This window comes from Sparus aurata, chromosome 1 (assembly GCF_900880675.1).
Source record: "Sparus aurata chromosome 1, fSpaAur1.1, whole genome shotgun sequence".
In the NCBI taxonomy this organism is placed as follows: Eukaryota; Metazoa; Chordata; class Actinopteri; order Spariformes; family Sparidae; genus Sparus; species Sparus aurata.
In genome coordinates, this window is record NC_044187.1 from 2,224,522 (window position 1) to 2,245,936 (window position 21,415).

General features: G+C 40.8%; 1 protein-coding gene across 6 annotated transcripts; it reads left to right on the plus strand.

Moving 5' to 3' along the window:
• Positions 1–1,458: 1,458 nt before the first annotated feature.
• LOC115576001 (protein NLRC3-like) lies at positions 1,459–19,431 on the plus strand. 6 transcript variants are annotated; one of them, XM_030408681.1, is made up of 7 exons: positions 1,459–1,599; positions 2,400–2,533; positions 2,749–2,819; positions 4,241–4,350; positions 10,144–10,429; positions 10,826–10,894; positions 17,444–19,353. In XM_030408681.1, the coding sequence occupies exons 5-7, from the start codon at positions 10,156–10,158 to the stop codon at positions 19,327–19,329; spliced, it is 2,229 nt and encodes a 742-aa protein (XP_030264541.1). In that variant the 5' UTR covers positions 1,459–1,599; positions 2,400–2,533; positions 2,749–2,819; positions 4,241–4,350; positions 10,144–10,155; the 3' UTR covers positions 19,330–19,353. The 6 variants fall into 6 exon arrangements, with proteins under 6 accessions (XP_030264541.1, XP_030264618.1, XP_030264437.1 ...); XM_030408758.1 differs by lacking the exons at positions 2,400–2,533; positions 2,749–2,819; XM_030408577.1 differs by lacking the exons at positions 2,400–2,533; positions 2,749–2,819 and having other exon boundaries at positions 1,572–1,599; positions 4,126–4,350.
• Positions 19,432–21,415: the final 1,984 nt, after the last annotated feature.

Sequence of the window (21,415 nt, forward strand, 5' to 3'; positions counted from 1 at the left end):
ATAAATCACTGGAGGTGGTTCTCCTTCTGACGAGTGCTTAGTAATATGTCGTATATGTGTTTAGGACGCTCCAATCTGATGTTTGTGGATTAATATGCTGCATTAATGTGTCAGTTTACTGCTGTAGATGTTTCAGGTGGAGCTCATTGTAACTCCTTTATGTCCTGTTGGCTGGTTGAATCTCCAGCAGAACATCAGATTCTATAAGATCATCATATGTTTGCAGCCTGGCTGTCCTGTGAGAACCACATATGTTTTCAGCTTTGTGACGATGCATTTTAATCCAAGAGGGTTTTTTAAGAGTTTATTTGGCTGAAGAAGGTGAATTTTCTTCATCATCCTTCACTTTATCACAAACATTCAAATTCAAACATCATCATTTCGAGGTTTTCATTGGACAGGAAGGATATGAAACTAGTAACTAAAGCTGTCAGATCAATGTGGTGGAGGAGAAATGTAAAGCTGCATCAGATGGAAATGAATGTGTGTTTGGAGAAGTTGTGTGAAGGTAAATGAATGTATTGATCACATATACAGTGATACAAGTTCACCTGATACAGTGACATGAGTTCTCTGTATTTAACCACCCTCAGTGTTCTATCAGAGAAACTGCTGGAACATAAAGTGATGACAACCTGTGACAGTGAAGTCTGATCAGACACAGATCATATTGTTTCTGAACACAACATGTTCCAGTGGCTGTCTTTGTTAACATGCAGATGTTCTGTTGGGTTTGTTTCAGAGGTCCAGTTCCAGATGTGCAGACATGACGGCTGTGTCAGTGTTGGTGAAGAGTCAATATAATCAATATAACATGAGAATGATTTATACTTTTTCTGCCACATACCTGATGTCTGCGTCGCCTCCTCAGATTTCTATTAAAAACCCTCCACCTTCCTCCACCTTATTGTGTCTGAGTCTGTCTTTGGGTCCATGAAGCTACAGACAACCTCGAAGTAACTTTAACATTAATAACTGTATATATGTTGTGTCATTAGTGAAGCATGAAGGAGTTTACAGACTGTCATTTCATTCTCCAACCCTGTGTTAGAACCATATGTGGTTGTGTGTCTCCATCATGTGTCCAGTGGAGCACATTACAATAAACAGGAGGAGACGTGTGTCAGGTGACAGTGAAACATCTACTGTACATAGATATAGAACAGTGAACAGGCAGTTACACTGGAGCTGCAGGAGGAGTTTCACAGCTGTCTGTTCATCAGAAGGTCATTAACACCCTCCAGCCAATCACAATCTAGTATTCACCCAGACCACGGTATAATAGCTGTTAACAGCTGATCATACATCAGATTTAGGGGTTTCCTCCTCAAACCTGCAGGGACTCCACACGTAGTTTCTCTACAGCTAACGAGGTACGGAAGCCCTGAGGGGTCAGTGAAGACGATTTTTATTTCTGGTGATCCATTTTCTGTCTGATCTAAATTATTTTCTCTCCTGTGTTTATGAGCTGACAGCTGGAGGTAAAAACACTTCACAGGATCGTCTGTCAAAGTCATCCTCTTATAAATGTCCTGACAGTAAACCAGCTTCACTTCTCTCTCTGTGAGACTCACATGATTTCTGCCTGCAGACAAAAAGGTAAATGTGTGTTTTTAATGTCACTTTTTCATGTGCGATTTGTGTCTTTTCTCCTGTAAAGACTTGTGTTATCAGACTGTTTGTGTCTTCATTAGTTTGACTCAATCATCACAGTAGTAACTGTTGAAATGTGTGAGAGGTGTCGAGCTCGTTGGTCGACAAGATCTTGTGGTTATGAACAGTTTGAAACGGTGAAAATCAGGAAGAACAACAAGACTCTTTATTCAACAGTGTGAACATACAGCACCAAGTTCAGTCAGAGATAATCCTCCTGCCAGCTCAAAGCTTGTGTCTGCTGTAATATCACAGTCTGCACTACTTTACACTTCTTTCACTATTTGATGGCGTCCACATTTTCATCGAGTTCACTCTTAAGAACAGGAACTAAATGTCTCAGAACAGCTGAAGTGACATCAGGGGATGTTGTGTTTGCTGAGGCAGAATAAAAAGATGGAGCATCAAATATTTTCCTTCATTCTCCATCTTAAAAAACAAAAGGTCCTTAAAACACAAAGATAAATGTGCAGTAAAACATGTTGAGCAGAACAACGGAAGGTCAGATCAAAGTTTCTCTGCATGAGAACAATTTCAAAAACAAATGTGACACATTTTCATGTGAACTGTAAAATGTTCAGTCAGACTCAACGTCCCGTTTCTCTCCTCAGGAAACATTTAGTTGTGTAGAAACAGTGAATTTGTGATGCCTACAAATGTATATGTGGTCCAGTTGTACAGTTGTTTTATGTCTCTATCTGTGAATAATGGCTTTATCATATGTAGTGTCATAATTCTTTGGTTAGTACTTTTGAAGGTGTGGTTGCCTAATGCTGTCACCAAGGGGAGTGTCTACCTGAGGGAGTGCTGGTTGTAGTCGGTCCCTCAGCCGAATCAACACAACTAACGTATCCTCTTTCTGCTCATCCTGAACAAACAGGTCAGTAATGTGTGTTGTCTCACAAACAACACTCCAAAGGACTGTTAAAACCTTCCTTGTGTTGTTGTGAGGAAGTTTATTTGGAACACGGTCATGTAATTCCAGTCAGAAACTAAGAAGTATCCTGCTCATTTCTATGGTGTTTTGGTGATGCTGTGAAAAAGGTGTATCACGATGGCAGGTCACTTTCAATCTTGTTTTATCTGTCATTTAAGTTCCAGGACACGTGGACCTCACTACAGCTGTTTACACCAGCTGTAAGTGAAATGATACGAAGCTCAAGAAGGTATAATTAGCAAAATGAATGTTTGTGTAAAGTTATTTGAAAGTTTCCATTTGCTCATTCAGATAATGTGAGTAGAACTGTAAATATGTTAAGTGATATTTTAGCAATGTGTTTATACAATAACAGTATTATTGTTATTATTTTTGAAATGAGTTCATCGAACAGTGAAACTGTGATGTCGGCTGAAATACAGTGAGAAGGATACTGAGTGTGAGTCACAGTGCCTATTGAGATTTTACAGCAGTATTTGGTAACTAAGGTATTTCTGTATAAAAGCAGATTCATACTTTGGTGAGGTGTTGTGTTGTTCCAGCAGGTCCGTACCTGTGTGGTTATGTAACGTCTCCTGTCTCTGCTTGTCCTGTACAAAACAGATCACCACACTTGTAACTGTCAACACAAGAACTGACTGTAGCAAATTCATTTAGACACCCTGTTGGACCATTCAAACATGGAAACACATGAAGAAGTGAAGCCTTGATGTTTGTTTTCTGATCCAGACGCCCTGCTGAAAAGCACAAAGCAGCCACAGCAGTATGAGACAAAGTGACAGTGTGAGTGAGGGGCCATGGGAGGTTAATACTCCTCAGCAGGTTCTGATCCAGAAGAATGACATCACAAACAGCTGCTTATTCTTTCATTCTTCTGTTTCCTCCAATAATGTGAAGAGTTGTGCAGCCTGACATTCCAGTCTCTTAGTCCACCAACAAGAATGATTTTATTTTGAAGCAGCTTTAAAAATAAAGATGTATTTTTGTAGAGAACGAGCTCATTATTCTAAATGTAACATGTTTGTGGAGAGAAGTTTAGTTTCAACAAGAGAGACGGAGCCAAAATCATGTGCTCATCAAAGTTTGATCAGCTGATTGTGATTTTATTCATATTATAATGTGACAATAAGAGAAGGTCCAGTTCTGCAGAACCAGCGACTCTGTCAACATACAGCATGTGAGTTGTGTATTAAGACACTGAAATGTGACAACATGTGAAGGATTTTTTAAATTCAGCCACCACACATTAATGGTGTTGTTGCTGAATGAAAACAGAGCAGATATTTGAAAGAGACAGTTTATTGTAAATGTGTGTCAGATGTGTGTTGTTGCTTTTAGTCGACCTCTCTGTCTCTTTGTTGATGCACTTTGTGTTTGTCACATGTTGTCATGAGTTTACAGACTGTTCTCTCTCCCTCATTCAATCATCAAACTGTTGTTCTTTCTCTTCTTGTTGTCGGGGCTTCATTGTTCCTGCAGTTTGGACTCTGGATCTCTGTCAGTGTGTCTAACTGCTGTGAAATCTCTCCCATCAGAGCGCTGACTGACAGAGCTTCTGTAACACTTACACCTGCTGCTGACTGGCAGCACTACAGCTCACACTGGCTTTCTGCTCTCACCTCATTGATGTGTCTGGATTTGAATTTGAAGGTATGAGGATGTGACGGCTGTCGGTCAGATGAACACAGACACCAGCAGCGTCTGTCAGAGTCTGTAGACGAAGGAAGAACCACTCTTTGACCTCATCTGGACTTTAACAGGTGAGAACTGTGACAGGTAACATGACACACCTCTGATGAACGAACTACAACATCAACTTGTGGATGAGAGCAGTGATGAACTGAATGAAGATGATTTGAAGCTCTGAATGTTCATGAATGAACTCACTAGTTATTCTATGAAATATGACTTTCTCAACAAAATGAGTCTTTTCATGTTTTGTTTAATTGAGTGATTTTAATGTGAGCTGACTTTACTGCTGAGAGATGAGGGAGTGTCAGGTCCTGCTGTGTGTTTGTATCACTCTTATCACCACATCATCTCCCAACATGTCAAAGTAATGTTAGCTCACAATAAGAGAGCGATGTTGTAATGTTGCTTTACAACTTTATTGTCCAGCTGAGCCTGAAAATAAACATTAGTAGACTATAAATGTATTCAGGCTGCAAACTGAACGACTATGTTCAGGTTTGGTTCATGTCCACACAGGTGTCATTTGACACAAGGGCACAGGACGCTTCCCAGCTTTGACCACTTGACCAAAACAGGCGACACCGTCCGACAACCACGCAAAAACTCACTGGCTTCACCTGATTGGACGAATGCCACTCATGAGCCGTGTACATTTAAAACTGGACCAACATGGTACCTGGTTTGGAAACTTCTCTTATATCATTAAAATAGCTCAGCGAAATTTCTGGAGAATTGTCTGAAGACATTTCACGCGAGAAGTAAGCCATGCATGTTACTGTCCTGTTGATGTAGCTAGCACACTGATCTGATTCTAAAATTGAAGCTTATCTGGCGAAGTTTCATGAGTAGGACCACACCTCAACCGCGCCAACTTCTGACATTCCTATAAATAACCACCTGACCCTCTCCTCTTCTTCGCTCTCGTATTCTGCGGCTTTCGTATTCTGCCAGAAACGAGATCACGCGACATCGCCTCGAGCACATCCAAACTTTTGTACGAGCAACATCAGCCTCTACTCACCTCATCATGGACTTCGTATCGCTGTCCCCGTCGGACTATAATTGTTTCAGACGAGATCAGGATCACCATTCATCAGAAAGCAACAACTTTCCCGTCACCTCCGTACCCGAGACTCCGATTCCAGTGGCCTAAAATAGTAGGGGGGCCAATGTATTTCTGTAATTTTTGGAGTGGTTGGTTATTCTTCTTATACTTTTGTCTCAAATTTAATATTTTGAACCTTATTTGCACTATTAAATATGATTACAATGGTGAAAATCACTATTTGCATGAACTAAATTAATTAATTAAGACAAAGTCCTCTTTTTAGTTGTGATTATATTTAATATCATTTGACAGATGTGATTACAAACAAACATTTAAATAAAGAACACAATAGCTTTTGATCTTGCTGAAAAAAGAAAATTTCAAGTCATATCAATTTTGACCTTTGCAAAATTTCAAAGTTGTTTAAACATGCCTATTGATATATCAATTCAGACCTGAACACCAATTGTCAATATAGAAATAAACAAATAAACAAAAAAACATGACACAATACAGTCTTCATGCTACCAATAAAATCTTCCATGACAGAACGGATTTCAGTAACTTTGTTTCAGTAACTTTGTTTAAATAGAAGGATCACCATCATCCTCATCTTCATCAATGCCTATCAGATGTCCTTGGCTGACATTTGCACAAACCTCTTTATCTGCTCCACACAGGTACATCTCGGTGCAGTTCAGATTGTGAGACCTGCAAGAACAATGTGACATGCAAAAGGTTTTCTTGCAGCCACATTTGATGAGATGTATGATGGTAGCTCGGGCTGGGGGATCCTGTGTTGTGACTGGCACCAGTTTACCTCCCTCTGCCTCCCATCCATATTCTGTTACCGGTGGTAACTGTGGGCAAGGTGTGAGGTCCTGATTCCATACCATTGTCTGGAAATGTGCACGGGCAATGGCTTGATGTAAGGCTCCTTGTGTTGGTGGCAGTCTCTCAGCTTCTAACTGTTTCTTTGAGAATAATCTCCACCTGAGATCACAGACATTTACCAGTGTGGTACCATGCTCATACAGCTGACAGACATATGCTTCAATAATTCTTTCTATGTCAAGACTCAACTTTTCTGCAGTCTCCAGGGCAGCAAATGCTGATACCACCTCCCCTGGACATCTGTTCAGTGCTTGCCAACGGGTCAGCTTTCCTTTGCCAGGAAATCGACCTGTCTGGTCAGCTCCAGAGAAGGCATGGAACCCTAGTAAGGCTGCAGCCAGCTCCTTACCAAGAGCATGGACTACTGGACCCAAAGCGATGATCCGTTTCTTGTTCCCCACACCAGTAATGAAGTAAGTGTCCTTGCACAACTGATGGTACCGTCAAACTGCAAGAACAAACACATCTGTGTCTGGGGACTCGATGCAGATTTTTGTTGCCCCTCTCTGGGCAGCATCCAGGCTGTGCAGGATTATTCGTGTGTCAGCCTCCTCTTGCGAGCTTTAAAGATGTTGCACATCCATGCAATTTGAGAGGACATCCTGCCTTGAAGTGACTATGAATACCTTGGGCTTTGTGTGAAAGTGCTGGAGAGCTTTCTCTGCAAGGTAGACAGTCAGCTATTCTTTTGTACTGTTACTTGAGAGGAACTGTTTTACTGACCCTTTTCCAACTGGTGTGTTGTCTTTTACATGGTAAGTTGTCGGGGGTTTGCCACCCTGTCGCCTCTCACGTGTGGACTCCTTCAGTGAAAATGTGAGATTGTAGCGGTCAAACACTATGTGAATCTAATCATAATCTTTGGTCTTACTGTCCAGTGTGGCTGTGAAGTGGTCAGCCCACTGGGCACATGTTCTGATCCATGGTGGCTTACCCATTGCGTGTACTACTGACATTCCATCCATGACAATCACATTCTTGGTTGGCAGGGGACAACTCTTGGTGGTAGTATTCTGTAGTTGCTGATCAGTGTCACCAAAGTCATCACCAGTCCTCTTCTGGTTGGGCAGCTCCTCAAGTATGGTTAGGAGCTTACTCTTGTCTGTGCATGGCAGAAGGTCAACAGTCATTGTGAAGAGGGCACGTGGTTTGGGGGTGAACTCATGCTGGCCAATGGCTTCTTTCAGGTTGATCTCTGACCGAGATCGAGCAACAATGTGAAATAAATGGGTATTCTAACATCTGAGTGATGAATAATAATGAACCAGTATTATTTTCCTTGTACAGATTTGAGCATTTAAGGTTTATAAAATCAGTATGTCACAATTCGTATAATTTTGCGAAAAGGATACGGCCATCAACCTAGAAGTATTATTATAGGTATAAGTAGTATTATTTTATGAAATTGAATCTATTTTGTGCATTACTTTGTAGTATTTCGGTGGTTTTTCAGGATTATATCCTTAGATGTCCATAAGGAAAGATAGTATTTTCGTCCAGAATACATCTGTATTTGACCTACAATTATTACCACTAAATCCAAAGGAAAAAAAATGGAGACACTTTTATTTGTCTTGCTAGGAACCCCAAGGATCAAAATATAACAATCTCCAAAAATTAACAATCCCGCCTGGTTCATCTCTCCTCAGCATCCAAGATTACCATAGTTCGCCCGGCGACTCCTCCGTGTCTCCCAGCCCACCTCCTTCCACAGCAAAGAGAGGACGAGGAAATTCCGGAACACCAAGTCGCCATCGCTGCAGTTCGCCGACTACTTCGCCTCTGAGATGCGAAGCCTCCCGCCATCGTCGACAACGCTGGCCGAACAACTCGCGGTTGCAGCGTCACCATGCTCCAGTGAGATCTCCCGACCGGCTTTCATCTTCTAAAATCACCGATTGGACAATAGCCACTCATCAGAAAACTTTAAAGGACAGAGGAATTCTGTTTCACCGAACGGACAACAAAGCTAAACTTTTCTCCACTCTCATGTTAGCTTGTTCTGTCAACACCAGCTCTATTCCGGGTGACATCATCACACGCATCCCAACACGCCGTGACGTTGACGCTCCTGTTAAAGGGACAGTACAATTAAATCATACAGCCCCCCCAGGGGGGCGCGTCCCTCCATTTGAGAACCACTGCCTTAGCGGTATCAGCTTCTTTTCCAAGCCAATAACGGGTAGTTCGTTAACTTCCCTTTTTAAAGGACTGCTACGTCAAGAGCCAGCTAAAATCCCTCGCCGTCTTCCTCTGACTGCCAACTTGCTGTTAATCTGCCTCCACACAGTTCGTTCCGGGTACGGCACTCCTCAAGTTGCCCGAACCCTTGAGGCCATGTTCTTGCTTACTTTTCGCTTTCCTCAGATGCTCCAAATTCACCACCTCAACCAATCACGTTGACTCAAGCCGCCATGCATGCATTTCAGACTTGTCTCGCTTTTCAGACGACACCATGGTTTCTATTTAAAGCGGACTAAACCAATCGATCTAGTCCGCCTGCACCCGTCTTCTACTCCAAGGTCCAATCACCACTGAATCCTTTCGAAACCCTTGCTAAATTCTTGCAATTCGGCACATCTCTGAGCATAACAATGACGGTTCCTCTCTTCATCTCTGAATACGGACAAGTGGCTACTCGATTCTGGTTCCACCATCACTTTCGCCATGTGCTCTCATTGTCTGGTTTTTTACGTGTTAACTACTCTGGACACTCCTTCAGGATCGGAGTGGCCACTCCAGCCTCCCGTAAAGGCATCCCTGAACGCTTCATGCGACTCATGGGCCGCTGGTCCTCCCAAACGATTCACCGCTACATCTGTTCAGATCTCAAAGATCTCAGATCTGCACAATCTCATCAGGGTTTTGGGGGTCCGTCGCTGCCCGGGTGCGGCGGCAGATTCTCTACAGAGCTTCCTCACAACGCACTCGAAGAACTCGAAGAACCAAGATCTTCACGTTTTCTTTTCTTTTCTTTCATAATAAATCGTTTGAACGCATCTTGTTGAAGGTGTGGTCCTTGCTAGTGAATTGAAGCTTATCTGGCGAAGTTTCAAGAGTAGGAGTAGAAATAACCACCTGACCCTCTCCTTGTCTTTGCTCTCGTATTCTGCGTCCCTTCCCCCCACCCCATTTATCTCCCCTGTTTCTTCCTTTCTTTCCTCTCCTTCGTAGGATCATGAGGGGGTCTGTCGCTGCCCGGGTGCGGCGGCAGATTCTCTACAGAGCTTCCCCACAACGCACTCGAAGAACTCGAAGAACCAAGATCTTCACGTTTTCTTTTCTTTTCTTTCATAATAAATCGTTTGAACGCATCTTGTTGAAGGTGTGGTCCTTGCTAGTGAATTGAAGCTTATCTGGCGAAGTTTCAAGAGTAGGAGTAGAAATAACCACCTGACCCTCTCCTTGTCTTCGCTCTCGTATTCTGCGTCCCTTCCCCCCACCCCATTTATCTCCCCTGTTTCTTCCTTTCTTTCCTCTCCTTCGTAGGATCATGAGGGGGTCTGTCGCTGCCCATGTGCGGCAGCGGATTCTCTACAGAGCTTTCCCACAACGCACTCGAAGAATTCGAAGAACCAAGATCTTCACGTTTTCTTTTCTTTTCTTTCAAAATAAAGTGTTTAAACGCATCTTGTTGAAGGTGTGGTCCTTGCTAGCGAAGATGGAGTTAAAACACTGCAGACCACTGATTGGTCAGTCCGTAAAACCAGGGTCATGCTTATGTGTTTTAATCATCTCTGCCAGCAGAGCAGAGAATAAAAAGGTTAGCAGTTTGTGTATGCTGTCAGTACAGGTCGCAGTGTGTCAGGTCATAAATGCAGCAGCTTCCTTAACAGTTAAGACCTATCTTCCCTGATGTTTCCCAGCTGATGGAAGTCTGGCTGGTTTTCTTTCAGGCGATAACACTGCCTGTCTATAGCAGGGAGCCACGATGATGCCAGAGGACATTTTCAACACTCTGGAGGATCTAAAAGTTGATGAATTCAAGGATTTCAAATGGTATCTGAAGCTGCCTGACATCCTGGAAGGCTACCAACCCATCAAACAGTCCAGGCTGGAGAGAGCAGAAAGACGGAACACAGCGGATCTGATGGTGAACACCTTTACACTTGATGGAGCTCTGAAGGTGACCAAGAAGATTTTAGAGAAGATCAAGAGGAATGACCTGGTGCAGAGTCTGTCAGCCAACAGCTCAGGACCAGCAGGTCAGTCACAGTCTTTATTTTAATATCATTTTCAGATGAAGAGAGTGAGTCGACCACACAATACTTGTAAAGGAACAGGCCTCTCAGCACAGAAGCTCATTGTTGTCAGCAAAGAAAAACAAAGAGGCCTGATTTCCTACTTAGGAGAAAAGGTTGAAGCATCAGTAATTGTTATTGGAGAGGATGGAGGTTTGATGGTGCTCTGGTTCACAGAAATAAACATTGTTTAACTGAGCAGAGATTCATTTTAATGGTGCAGCAGAGCTCTGCCTGATTTAAAATCTGGATTAACTCATTTTAAACTAGTTTTACTAAACTCAGATTAGAGCTAATCTTATATTAAATTAATCCTTGTTGGTGCAACCCAGCCATAATCTCTGTCTTCACCTCTCTCAGTGTCAGTGAATGTCGGTGATGTTGGAGAGACTTCAGAGAACAGAGGACCTTCTTCCTCTCAGTGTGAAGGTAAAGCTGCTGTATTCTGGTATTCTGGTATGTACAGAAGCCCTGAAAGTCATAGTTTAGTTTTTAGTTTGGAAAAGTTAAAAGTTAGTAAGACTGACTGCATTATAACTGAGTTAAAGCAGAGACAGGAGTACTTGATGATCTTTAGTTGAAACAATATCAGAGTATCTATTTAAGAGTAGCTATTTAAAAGTCTTAAAGTCCATCTGAAAAGGTCCTCAATATATTTGTCTTGGCTACCGTAGACTGTACCATCAGTTTTTATATTATTTTGTATGTAGCTGTGAGCTGTCAGGAGGATTTAAAACTACAGTGGGACTGTTGTGACAGTGGATGAAGGAGGCAGTTTAATCCTTTTTATGTGGAATTTCAGTCAAAAAATCAGATCTGTATCAAACTCCATCTCTACTGCAGCTACAGCAGCCAGGTTGCAGGAGGTCATTTGTAATTTTTGATTGGCTGCTATTCTTAAGAGGGCGGGTCTTATGTAGTATGAGCAGGCCACAGGTCAGACAGCAGTCGAGTGAAGTGATTGAAATTTACATCAGATATGCGTCTAGTGATGTGAAGACTGGAACCTTCCTCACCGCGACGGCGTTGGCGTGAGTGTCTGCTTGAGCCACAGTCTGCATTATCAATTAGTCCTACTTGGCCTAGAAGACCTTTTCCTCCTGCTTTTTCATCTCTGATTGTTATCCAATTCCAATCAGCGTTTTACGGACCCAAATCCCTACATCAAAGGGGTGCTTTTTGCCTTCATTTGTGAGATCGTCATGTCCTATGTCAATGAAGGAGCACCGGTCTCTAATCAGACCATCTGGGACGCTATACAGCAAATGAAATCCGACATGCTCTCCCATTTCGACTCAAAAATGGATCATATTCAAACAAGTTTAAATACTATACATGGATCGCTGTCAACACTTGGAGATCAAATTTCAGAGCTTGAACAAAGAGTCGGCTCTAATGAGGACAATATATCTGACCTGGAAAAACGTGTCAAAATCCTGGAGAAAGAAAACTCCTACCTGAAGGACAAGGTGGAAGATGCCGAGAATCGAAGTCGGTCCTCAAATCTTCGCTTCTTACATATTCCTGAACGAGCTGAGGGACAAGACATTCTGGGATTCATGAACCAGCTGATCCCACGTCTCCTCGGTAAGGATAACTTTCCAACTCCACCAAACATTGAGCGAGTTCATCGTTCTCCTACAGCACGCCGGCAAGACTTCGGAGCTGGTTCCAAGGCCAATCCTGGTGAAATTCCTGAATTATCAGGATAAATTGAAGATCCTTCGTCTTGCTCAGGTGAAAAAGGAACTGACGTTCAATGGAGTGCGAGTACACATTTACCCGGACTTCAGTGCTGGGCTACTACAGAAACGTCGGCAGTTTGATCCCATCAAAAAAAAGCTCCGTGATCTGGATATCAAATACTCTCTTCTGTATCCTGCCACGTTGAGAATTATTATCGACGGTAAACCCTCACTGTTTGCTAGTCCTGATGATGCTGATGCATTCTTGCGTGACATCCCCATGAATTCTCCGTAAGTCCACTTGGGATAGATTCTCCTCATTTCGCTTCTTCTTAGAACTGTTTCTTTTGCTCCTGTCACCAATGTGTATTGATGGTGCGGCATGCTTATTGAGTCACAAGGACTAATAACTGACTTTGTTTAAGAAACTTCTGCGGCATTTGGTGGAACTATTCTGCCGAGTGAACTTTTGTTCTTTTTCTGTTTGTTTGCCGTAAACCACAACGTAAGGCGTCAAGATGACGCAATGAACTGTCGCAAAGACTGTAGTAAAGTCATGCCGCGAATACGACAGGAGATATCTTTGGTTACATTTGTTTACTCTGAAGGCCTATTTTGATGGGAAGTGAATGAATGCTGAACATAGGTTATGTGTGTAGATGTACACATATATACAGCATATGACCGTGTGGACATGTGTATGTATAGGCATACATATGATAATGTGTGCGTGTGTGTATGCATGTGTAGTCATTTGTGTGTGTATCTGTGTGGGCTTATATATGCACATTTATTTACTTATTTATTGTTATTATTATTATTATTATCATTATTATTATTATTATTATTATTATTATTATTATTATTCATTATTATTCATTATTTATTTATTTTTATTAATGTTTTATTTATTTCATGGTGATGGTGAAAATAATAATTATTATTGTTGTTATTATTATTTATTTTGTTATTATTATTCATTTATTTTTAATTTATTTTCTTTCGTCATCTCTCCCCTATGAAACACGACCTCTGAATGTTAAACATTAGATAGATACAATATATTATTTCCAATTATTCAGGGGAATTTAAATCTAAATTTAAATTAAACTATGCAATCACACTTTCCCTTGGTACTTGCAGACTGAGCTCCACCTTGTCTTTATGTTTTTTGTTAAGTTAGTTGTTATGATTTCCATGTGTAACTTTGTGTGTATGTGTGCGTGTGTGCGTATGCGCATGCATGCGTGTGAGTGTGTATGCTCTGCTCTCCTGCCCCCTATCCCTTACCCCCTGCCCCTCCTTTCTCATATACCCATAACGTGATTTGTTGATGCACCTCTGTGAATATTTGGTTTCTCTATTTGTATCTCATGTATAATTAATTCAACTAAAGGTTTACAGGTTATTCATTTGAATATTAGGAGCTTATCTTCGAAAATTGATCACTTAAGAGCCTGGCTTGCTTATAATAAACCTAATATAATTATACTCTCGGAAACATGGTTGAATAGTAATATTTCTGATAATGAAATTAAACTTGAAAACTATGTTCTGTACAGAGCTGATAGGGGTACTAGAGGAGGAGGAGGGGCCACATATGTCTCTTCAAACTTGTCCTCAGAGCTTGTTATACCAAAAGAGAACCCAGTGTATTTTGAATCCCTCTTTGTCAAAATTATTTTCCATGAAAACAAACAATTGACAATTGGTAATATATATAGACCCCCAAATGTTCCTTCAGAATCCACAAAGCGTATTTTGTCCACTCTTAATTCCCTAGATCGTCCAAATGAAATGATTATATTGGGCGACTTTAACAGTAACTGGCTAGATCGCTCATCTCTTAAGGATCGAAATTTACACGGCAGTATAAATCTAACCCAGCTCATAAGTGAGCCTACCAGAGTTGACCACAGGTCTAAGTCTCTGTTGGACTGGATTCTTGTCACCCATCCAGACAGAATTTTAAAATCTGGTGTATTATCTGATTGTCTCAGTGACCATTCCATTATTTTCTGTGTCTGGAAGATTAAAATACCCCGTCTTCCACCAAGATGCATCACGGTAAGACGATGCAAAAACATTAACACAGAACATTTCATACAAGACATAGCCGCCATTAATTGGGACAGGTTTCAGTTAATACCTTCTGTTGAAGATGAATGGCATTTTTTCTACACTGAGTTTATTACTGTTATAGATAAACATGCGCCTTGGACATCAATTAAGGTTAAGGGTAGACACTTACCATGGATCAATGGTGATCTTATAAGTCTCTTTAAACAGAGAGACAAGGCTTGGGAAAAATACCGGCGTACAAAGGATTCTTTTGATTGGAATGCATATAAACATTTAAGGAACATATGTACAACCAAAACAAGAAATGCTAAATCTTATTATTATAAAGACTGTTTAGTCAACGATTTTAATAATTCTAAACAATTTTGGAACAGAATCAACAGCATAATCAATAATCCTACTAAAAGTACTAAGTTGTTAGTGAACCTTCTATAATCGCTAATGCCTTCAACCAGCATTTTTCCTCTGTCGGCAGTTTACAAGTGTCTGATTTCTCCTACTTTGATGCTCCACTGAAAAACTCTATATGTGGTAGCTCCTTCTCTTTTAGAAGAATTCGCCCAACTGACGTTCTGAAGGTTATTTGTGATTTAAGCTCATGCAGCAGTGCTGGCCCTGATGGCTTGGAGATTAAGTTTATCAAACTTGCTTCTCATGTTCTGGCATATCCTCTGTCTGATTTATTTAATTTGTCCTTTTCTACTTGTGAAATTCCATCAATTTGGAAATGTGCCAGAGTCACCCCTTTGCACAAAGGTGGTGACCCCCTTGATTTAAATAACTTTAGACCTATTTCCATTATTAATAGTATAACTAAGGTGTTCGAAAAATTAATTTTTAATCAATTATCTCAATATATCAATGACTTTGATATTTTATCTCCATACCAATCTGGGTTCAGACCAAATTTTTCCACAACCACTGCTCTCTTAAAACTCACCAATGATGTATCCTCTTCAGTGGACAACAATATGCATACAGGTGCAATATTTATAGATCTCACTAAGGCCTTTGACATGGTTGATCACTATTTGCTCCTCGACAAACTCTATGCTATTGGTCTCTCACAACAGTCTTTATTCTGGTTCAACGCATACCTTCACAACAGACGTCAGTGTGTCTCTTATCGGGGCATTCAGTCAGACTTTATGATTATGGAAAAAGGGGTACCTCAAGGTTCATCCTTGGGGCCGTTGCTTTTCTCCATCTTCATCAATGATCTTCCCCAAGTCTGTGCAGATTGCCATATTCAATTATATGCAGACGATACTGTGATTTACTGTTCCAAGCCTGACATTTCACAGACTCAGAACAGTTTACAGGCTGATTTTGATGCTACCCAAAAATGGCTCTCCACTAACAAACTTCTACTGAACAAGACGAAGTCCTATAGGATGCTGTTTACTACTAGAGCTAACTTCCTGCATTTGAATAATTGGTCGATTAATTTTCTAGATGGGACACCTCTTGAGAAAGTGGAGGAATTTAAATATTTGGGTATTTGGCTCGACTCTCACCTCTCTTTTAAGACCCATATTGAATCAGTGGTAAAGAAAATGAATTGCAGCCTGAGAATTTTATATCGTTCGGTCAACTGTTTTACCCTACAGGTCAGGAAAAGAGTTGCCTCCCAGTTGATATTACCAATATTAGATTATGCTGATGTTGTGTATCAACATACCTCTGAGACAAATCTTCGCCCTCTCACTGTAGCCTACAATAGTCTCTGTAGATTTGTTTTAAGATGTCCTTATAGAACTCATCACTGCTTATTGTATGAGTCACTTAACTGGTTATCACCTAAATCTAGAAGACAGTTTCACTGGTTGCAATTTATCTATAAATGTATTTTCTTTAATTATCCTTCCTACTTAAAACAACTGCTAGTTCCATATAGGTCATTTCATAATCTAAGGCATACCGATCATCCATATTTCCTTGTTCCTAGAATTTTTAAGGAAACTGGGCGACGTGCCTTTAAATTTAAAGCTCCCTCTGATTGGAACAACTTGCCCGGCTCACTTAGATCCATTACCTCATTTCAGTTCTTTAAAATATCAGTTTTCACTTATCTTCAAACAACATGTTCTTGCTCCTAATTATAAAGAGTGCAAATGTGTAGACGCATGTTTATATGGGTATATGTAAAATTTATGTAACATTTTTGTACATTTATATACTTTTGTATATTTACTGTATGTAACTTTGACATTATGGAGGATCAGTAGGTGTTGGATTGGCTAGGCTTAGGAGAGCTGTTGTCTGCATTTGTGTGAGTGTATTGTGTTATTTGGTTTTATGTACTGTACTTTCTGTATATTTGTGTTAAGGACCCCCTTGAAAATGAGATGATTCATCTCAAGGGGTTTATCCTTCTAATAAACTTCCACTTATTAACACATGAAACACAAATATTATATCATCATGTTTTCGCATTGTTTTCAATTTTTTGTGGCAACACCTAATACTAATATAGAAGTATGGTGTCATGGTTGTAGGTGGTCATTTGTAATTTCTGATTGGCTATTATTCTTAAGAGGGCGGGTCTTATGTAGTATGCGCAGGCCAGAGGTCAGACAGCACTGATGAGTCAAGTGAAGAGGAAGAAGAGATCAGAGAGCAACTCTTTTCATGGAGGCGATGATGGACACTGAATAATAACCATTATTTCTGAAGCATTTTTGTTAGCTTGTGTCTTTTTGTCAAACTGAATGAACTGAAACTGACCTCAGCTCACTTCATGGTTTTCAACTGAGATGTGGGGGTTGACCTGACTATGAAGTCAAAGTGGTTGATAACTATGAGGACTGAGTGGAGTGACAGTGGAAAGCTAGCTGTGCTCACCTATGGTTCAGATAAGACTTGCATCCTTTTTTTGTTGCGTGAAAACCAAAGAAACCAGATAAATCATGGCCTGTATGGAGCCACCAGCCTCAGTTGTAAGTAAATAAATAAAAAATATAAAAATTGACCAGTACTACCGATCTGTATACGGGATGGTTTAAATGATATTGGTATTTAAACATCATCAGGTGATTCCCTAAAACAAGAGGAAGTGAAATCAATTAAAAGTGTGCACTTCTGGGCCTGCAAGAGATGACTGTAACACATTCAGAAATATCATACTGCTAGAATAGTTTCCATAGACATCTTTCTCTGTAAATTTAAAATCCTGCATTTCAGTTGTTTTTTGTTTCTATTTGTCACTCAGATGAGATTGTTCCAGTACCAAAGCCACAGCCCATCTCATATTACCAGAATATGCTTCAGTCAAACCTCGAGGATAGGTTTAATTGTGCACAAGAGGGGTGGGCACAGAGGAAGGATGAGCAACCTCTGGTTGATATCTACACAGAGCTGTACGTCACAGCTGGGGGTGACATAAACCTCAACAAACAGCATGAGGTCATTCAGATGGAGGTGAAGCCAACAACAGAGGAATCAATTCAACCCTGTGACATGTTCAAACCCCCCTCTGGCAAAGGAAGATCCATAAGAACAGTGCTGACCAATGGAATCGCAGGAATTGGCAAAACATTTCTTGTCCAGAAGTTTGTGTTGGACTGGACCAACAAAGAAAACAATCAAGATGTGCATCTCATATTCCCCTTTACTTTCCGCCAGCTGAACTTGAGGCAAGGCGAAAAGTTAAGTCTGATCGAGCTGATCCATAAATCTATCAGAGAGACCAAAGACATTCAGGCAGAGGCTCTTAATCACATCTTTACGACTCTGCAGTCATCAGGAAACACCAACTATGACAAAAGTAAATTCAAACTGGTGTTTGTTTTGGATGGACTGGATGAGAGCCACCTTCAACTGAACTGCTCGACTGATGAAATCCAGGACACAGACTTTGATGTGACACAGTCCACCTCAGTGGATGTGCTGCTGTCAAACCTCATCAAGAGAAATCTGCTTCCCTCTGCTCGCCTCTGGATAACTACACGACCGGCAGCAACCAATCAGATTCATTCGGATTTTGTTGACATGGTGACAGAGGTCAGAGGGTTCACTGACCCACAGAAGGAGGAGTACTTCAGGAAGAGATTCATAGATGAGAAGCAGGCCAGCAGAATCATCTCCCACATCAAAACATCACGAAGCCTCCACATCATGTGCCACATCCCAGTCTTCTGCTGGATCACTGCTACCGTTCTGGAGGATGTGTTGAAGACCAGAGAGGGAGGAGAGCTGCCCAAGACCCTGACTGAGATGTATGTAGAGTTCCTGAAGTTTCAGATTTGTCAGACAAAGAAGAAATATGACCCCAAAAAGTTCAGCCAAAACATGTGCATTCAGTACATTAAGACATTAGCAAAACTGGCTTTCCACCATCTGGAAAAGGGCAACCTGATCTTCTATGAAAGAGATCTTAAGGAGAGTGGTATTGATGTCAGAGGAGCCTCAGTGTTCTCAGGAATGTTCACAGAGATCTTTAAAGAGGAACGTGGGAGGAAGAATGATGAAGTCAAGATGTTTAGCTTCGTCCATCTCAGTGTTCAGGAGTTTTTGGCAGCTTTGTACGTAAAGATGTCACTTATTAACAAAAACAAGAATGTGATGTGTGAACCAGCGCAATCTTTTTTCGAAAGGTCAGAAAGGAATGTGCGAAAGATCTTCAGCAAACCATCAACAACAGAGCTCGACAGATTTGCTATTGACAAGGCCTTACAGAGTCCAAACGGACACCTGGACTTGTTCCTCCGCTTCCTTCTGGGTCTTTCACTGCAGACCAATGAGACTCTCCCTCAAGGCCTCCTGGAAAAGACAAGAAGCTCACAGACCAATCAGGAAACAGTTGATTACATCAAGAGGAAGATCAGTGACAATCTGTCTCCAGAGAGGAGCATCAATCTGTTCCACTGTCTGAATGAACTGAATGATGGTTCTCTAGTGGAGGAGATCCAACAGTACCTGACATCAGGAAGTCTCTCTACAGATAAACTATCTCCTGCTCAGTGGTCAGCTCTGGTCTTCATCTTACTGTCATCAGAAGAAGATCTGGACATGTTTGACCTGAAGAAATACTCTGCTTCCGAGGAGGTTCTTCTGAGGCTGCTGCCAGTGGTCAAAGCCGCCAACAAAATTCTGTAAGTGACCAAATGACTGCTAGTTTCAGTATGTAGTGTCAAAAACTTAGTCTTTTTGATTCTGATTTATTGATCAATCAAAAAGACCTGCATTGTTTCATTAGTTCATTGTTTCATTGTAGCTCTCCAAGTTAATGCAACCATAAAAAAATTTTTTTTGTTGTATTTCAGTTATTTTACTCTGGAAAATGATTGTTGATATTTGATTAAATAGCCAAACATAGCATAGAAGTTGATTTCGCTTTGTCATAGTTGAAGCAAACAAACATTATATTCATCATTTGCAATTTTCTGGCCATTATAAGTATAAGTGATTTTCTGTCAGCCCCAGTGGGGGGACAACTTGACAATGTTTGTTTCGAGCCCCATAGCGTCAGAGCTAACTGAGGTAACAGTTGACAAAGCTAAAAGCTCACAGTGGTGCTAAACACACTTAGCAGTACTGAGAGTTCAGAAGAACATTAAGTGTTAAAGGAGTCATCACCCGGAAATCTCAATTTCTCTCGTTAAATCATGCATATTGGTGTTGGACCTCAGTTGAAACTTGCCTGAAAAGCTGGAGTTTGAAAGTGGCTTATTTTTTTCGCTTTGGCTCTTTTTCCGAACAGGAATAGCGCACAATGGTGCGCATTCCTAAAGCACGAGATTTTGACTCTGCTCCTTGCATAAGCATCGGCTCACAGCCGTCCTCAGCCAGACTTTCTGAGTGAGCACGACGAATCTGCTTATTTCTCTGTCATTTTCACACCATACACCGTGACCGCCAGCATTAAAACTCAGGTCTTACATGTAAAACACGAGTGTGAAAAGTAAGAAGGAAAAAACAAAGAATTTACCATTCAGAGACGTTCTGCTGTAAACGTGTCTCTTCCACCGTCTCTGCCTCTTCACTCTCCCGTTCGGATTCCGACTCCGGCTCGTACATAAATGCCTGAATTCCGTAAGGTTCGCCATTTAGTCCATGACAGGGGGCTGTTTATGTTTTGGAGTCTGTGTGCATGCAGGCTCGCCCCCCATTCAGGCTCTGTCCTTCCTGCGGCCAATCAACGCGCGCCTCATTACATATTAATACAATGCACATCTCGCGTGAGAATGTCGCGGTATGAAAAAGGGTCAGATCAAGCTCTATGTTTGATTTTTTTTATTTTTTTATTTTTCTAATAAGTTTTAAGAATTGATCCAAAGCGATCCAAGAGGGACTGGATATGTAAAAAACCAGGTGATGACTCCTTTAAACACTGAACTGCAGTTTAATGTGACAACGAAACACATTTACACAAAATGAATGTTATGAAGTATTTTAGCCGAGTAGTGGTAAAAGTACCTTGAATTTGGAATTACAAACAATTTTCATCAGTGGACATTTTCCAATTTTCTGACAGTCTTGAAAGTAACCTGGTACAAGCAGGGGCCAGGTGGTGGAGCAGTAGCTTCAGAACACAAAGATCTCAAATACTGATACAAGTGAGAATGAGACACAGACTATTTCCCAAATTCTCTTTTTAACAGTGTTAAGATAACTTCTCATTATGTTTTAAACCCATTTCTGTATTTAAATCGATGTAAGATAAATATAATTATGTATTTCCTGAGCATTTTAATGGTGGTTTCATTATGCTACTTATAACTAACAACTATAGATGACAAAAAGGTAAAGAAATGCTTGCTTTTTGGTTCCAGTGATCGGTGATCTGCTTCAAAAAGCATGATTAGCTTGGGTTACTATTGTTGACTTTGTGGCAGCTTTAACTTCTGGAGACAGTGGAGAGAGTGTTGTGTGTTGTTACATACATAATATGTCTCATTTTCTCCAGAACACATTTTCAATATCTTGGCAAACTAAAAGATAAGATGAATGTCCATAGGCAAATAATTTACCTGTCTGACACAAAACATAAATATGACATGGACAGCAAGTTGAACGTGAGGATATAATTGCTGAAATTGACAAAATTAGAATGGCTGACCCACCTGAACCTTTCACAAATTACTGTGAGTTGCTAATAATTAAAAAAAACTAGTTGTCTAAACATCTACTCATCACCCTTGATTGTTCAACTCATCAACACATAAATGTGTATATATTTTGT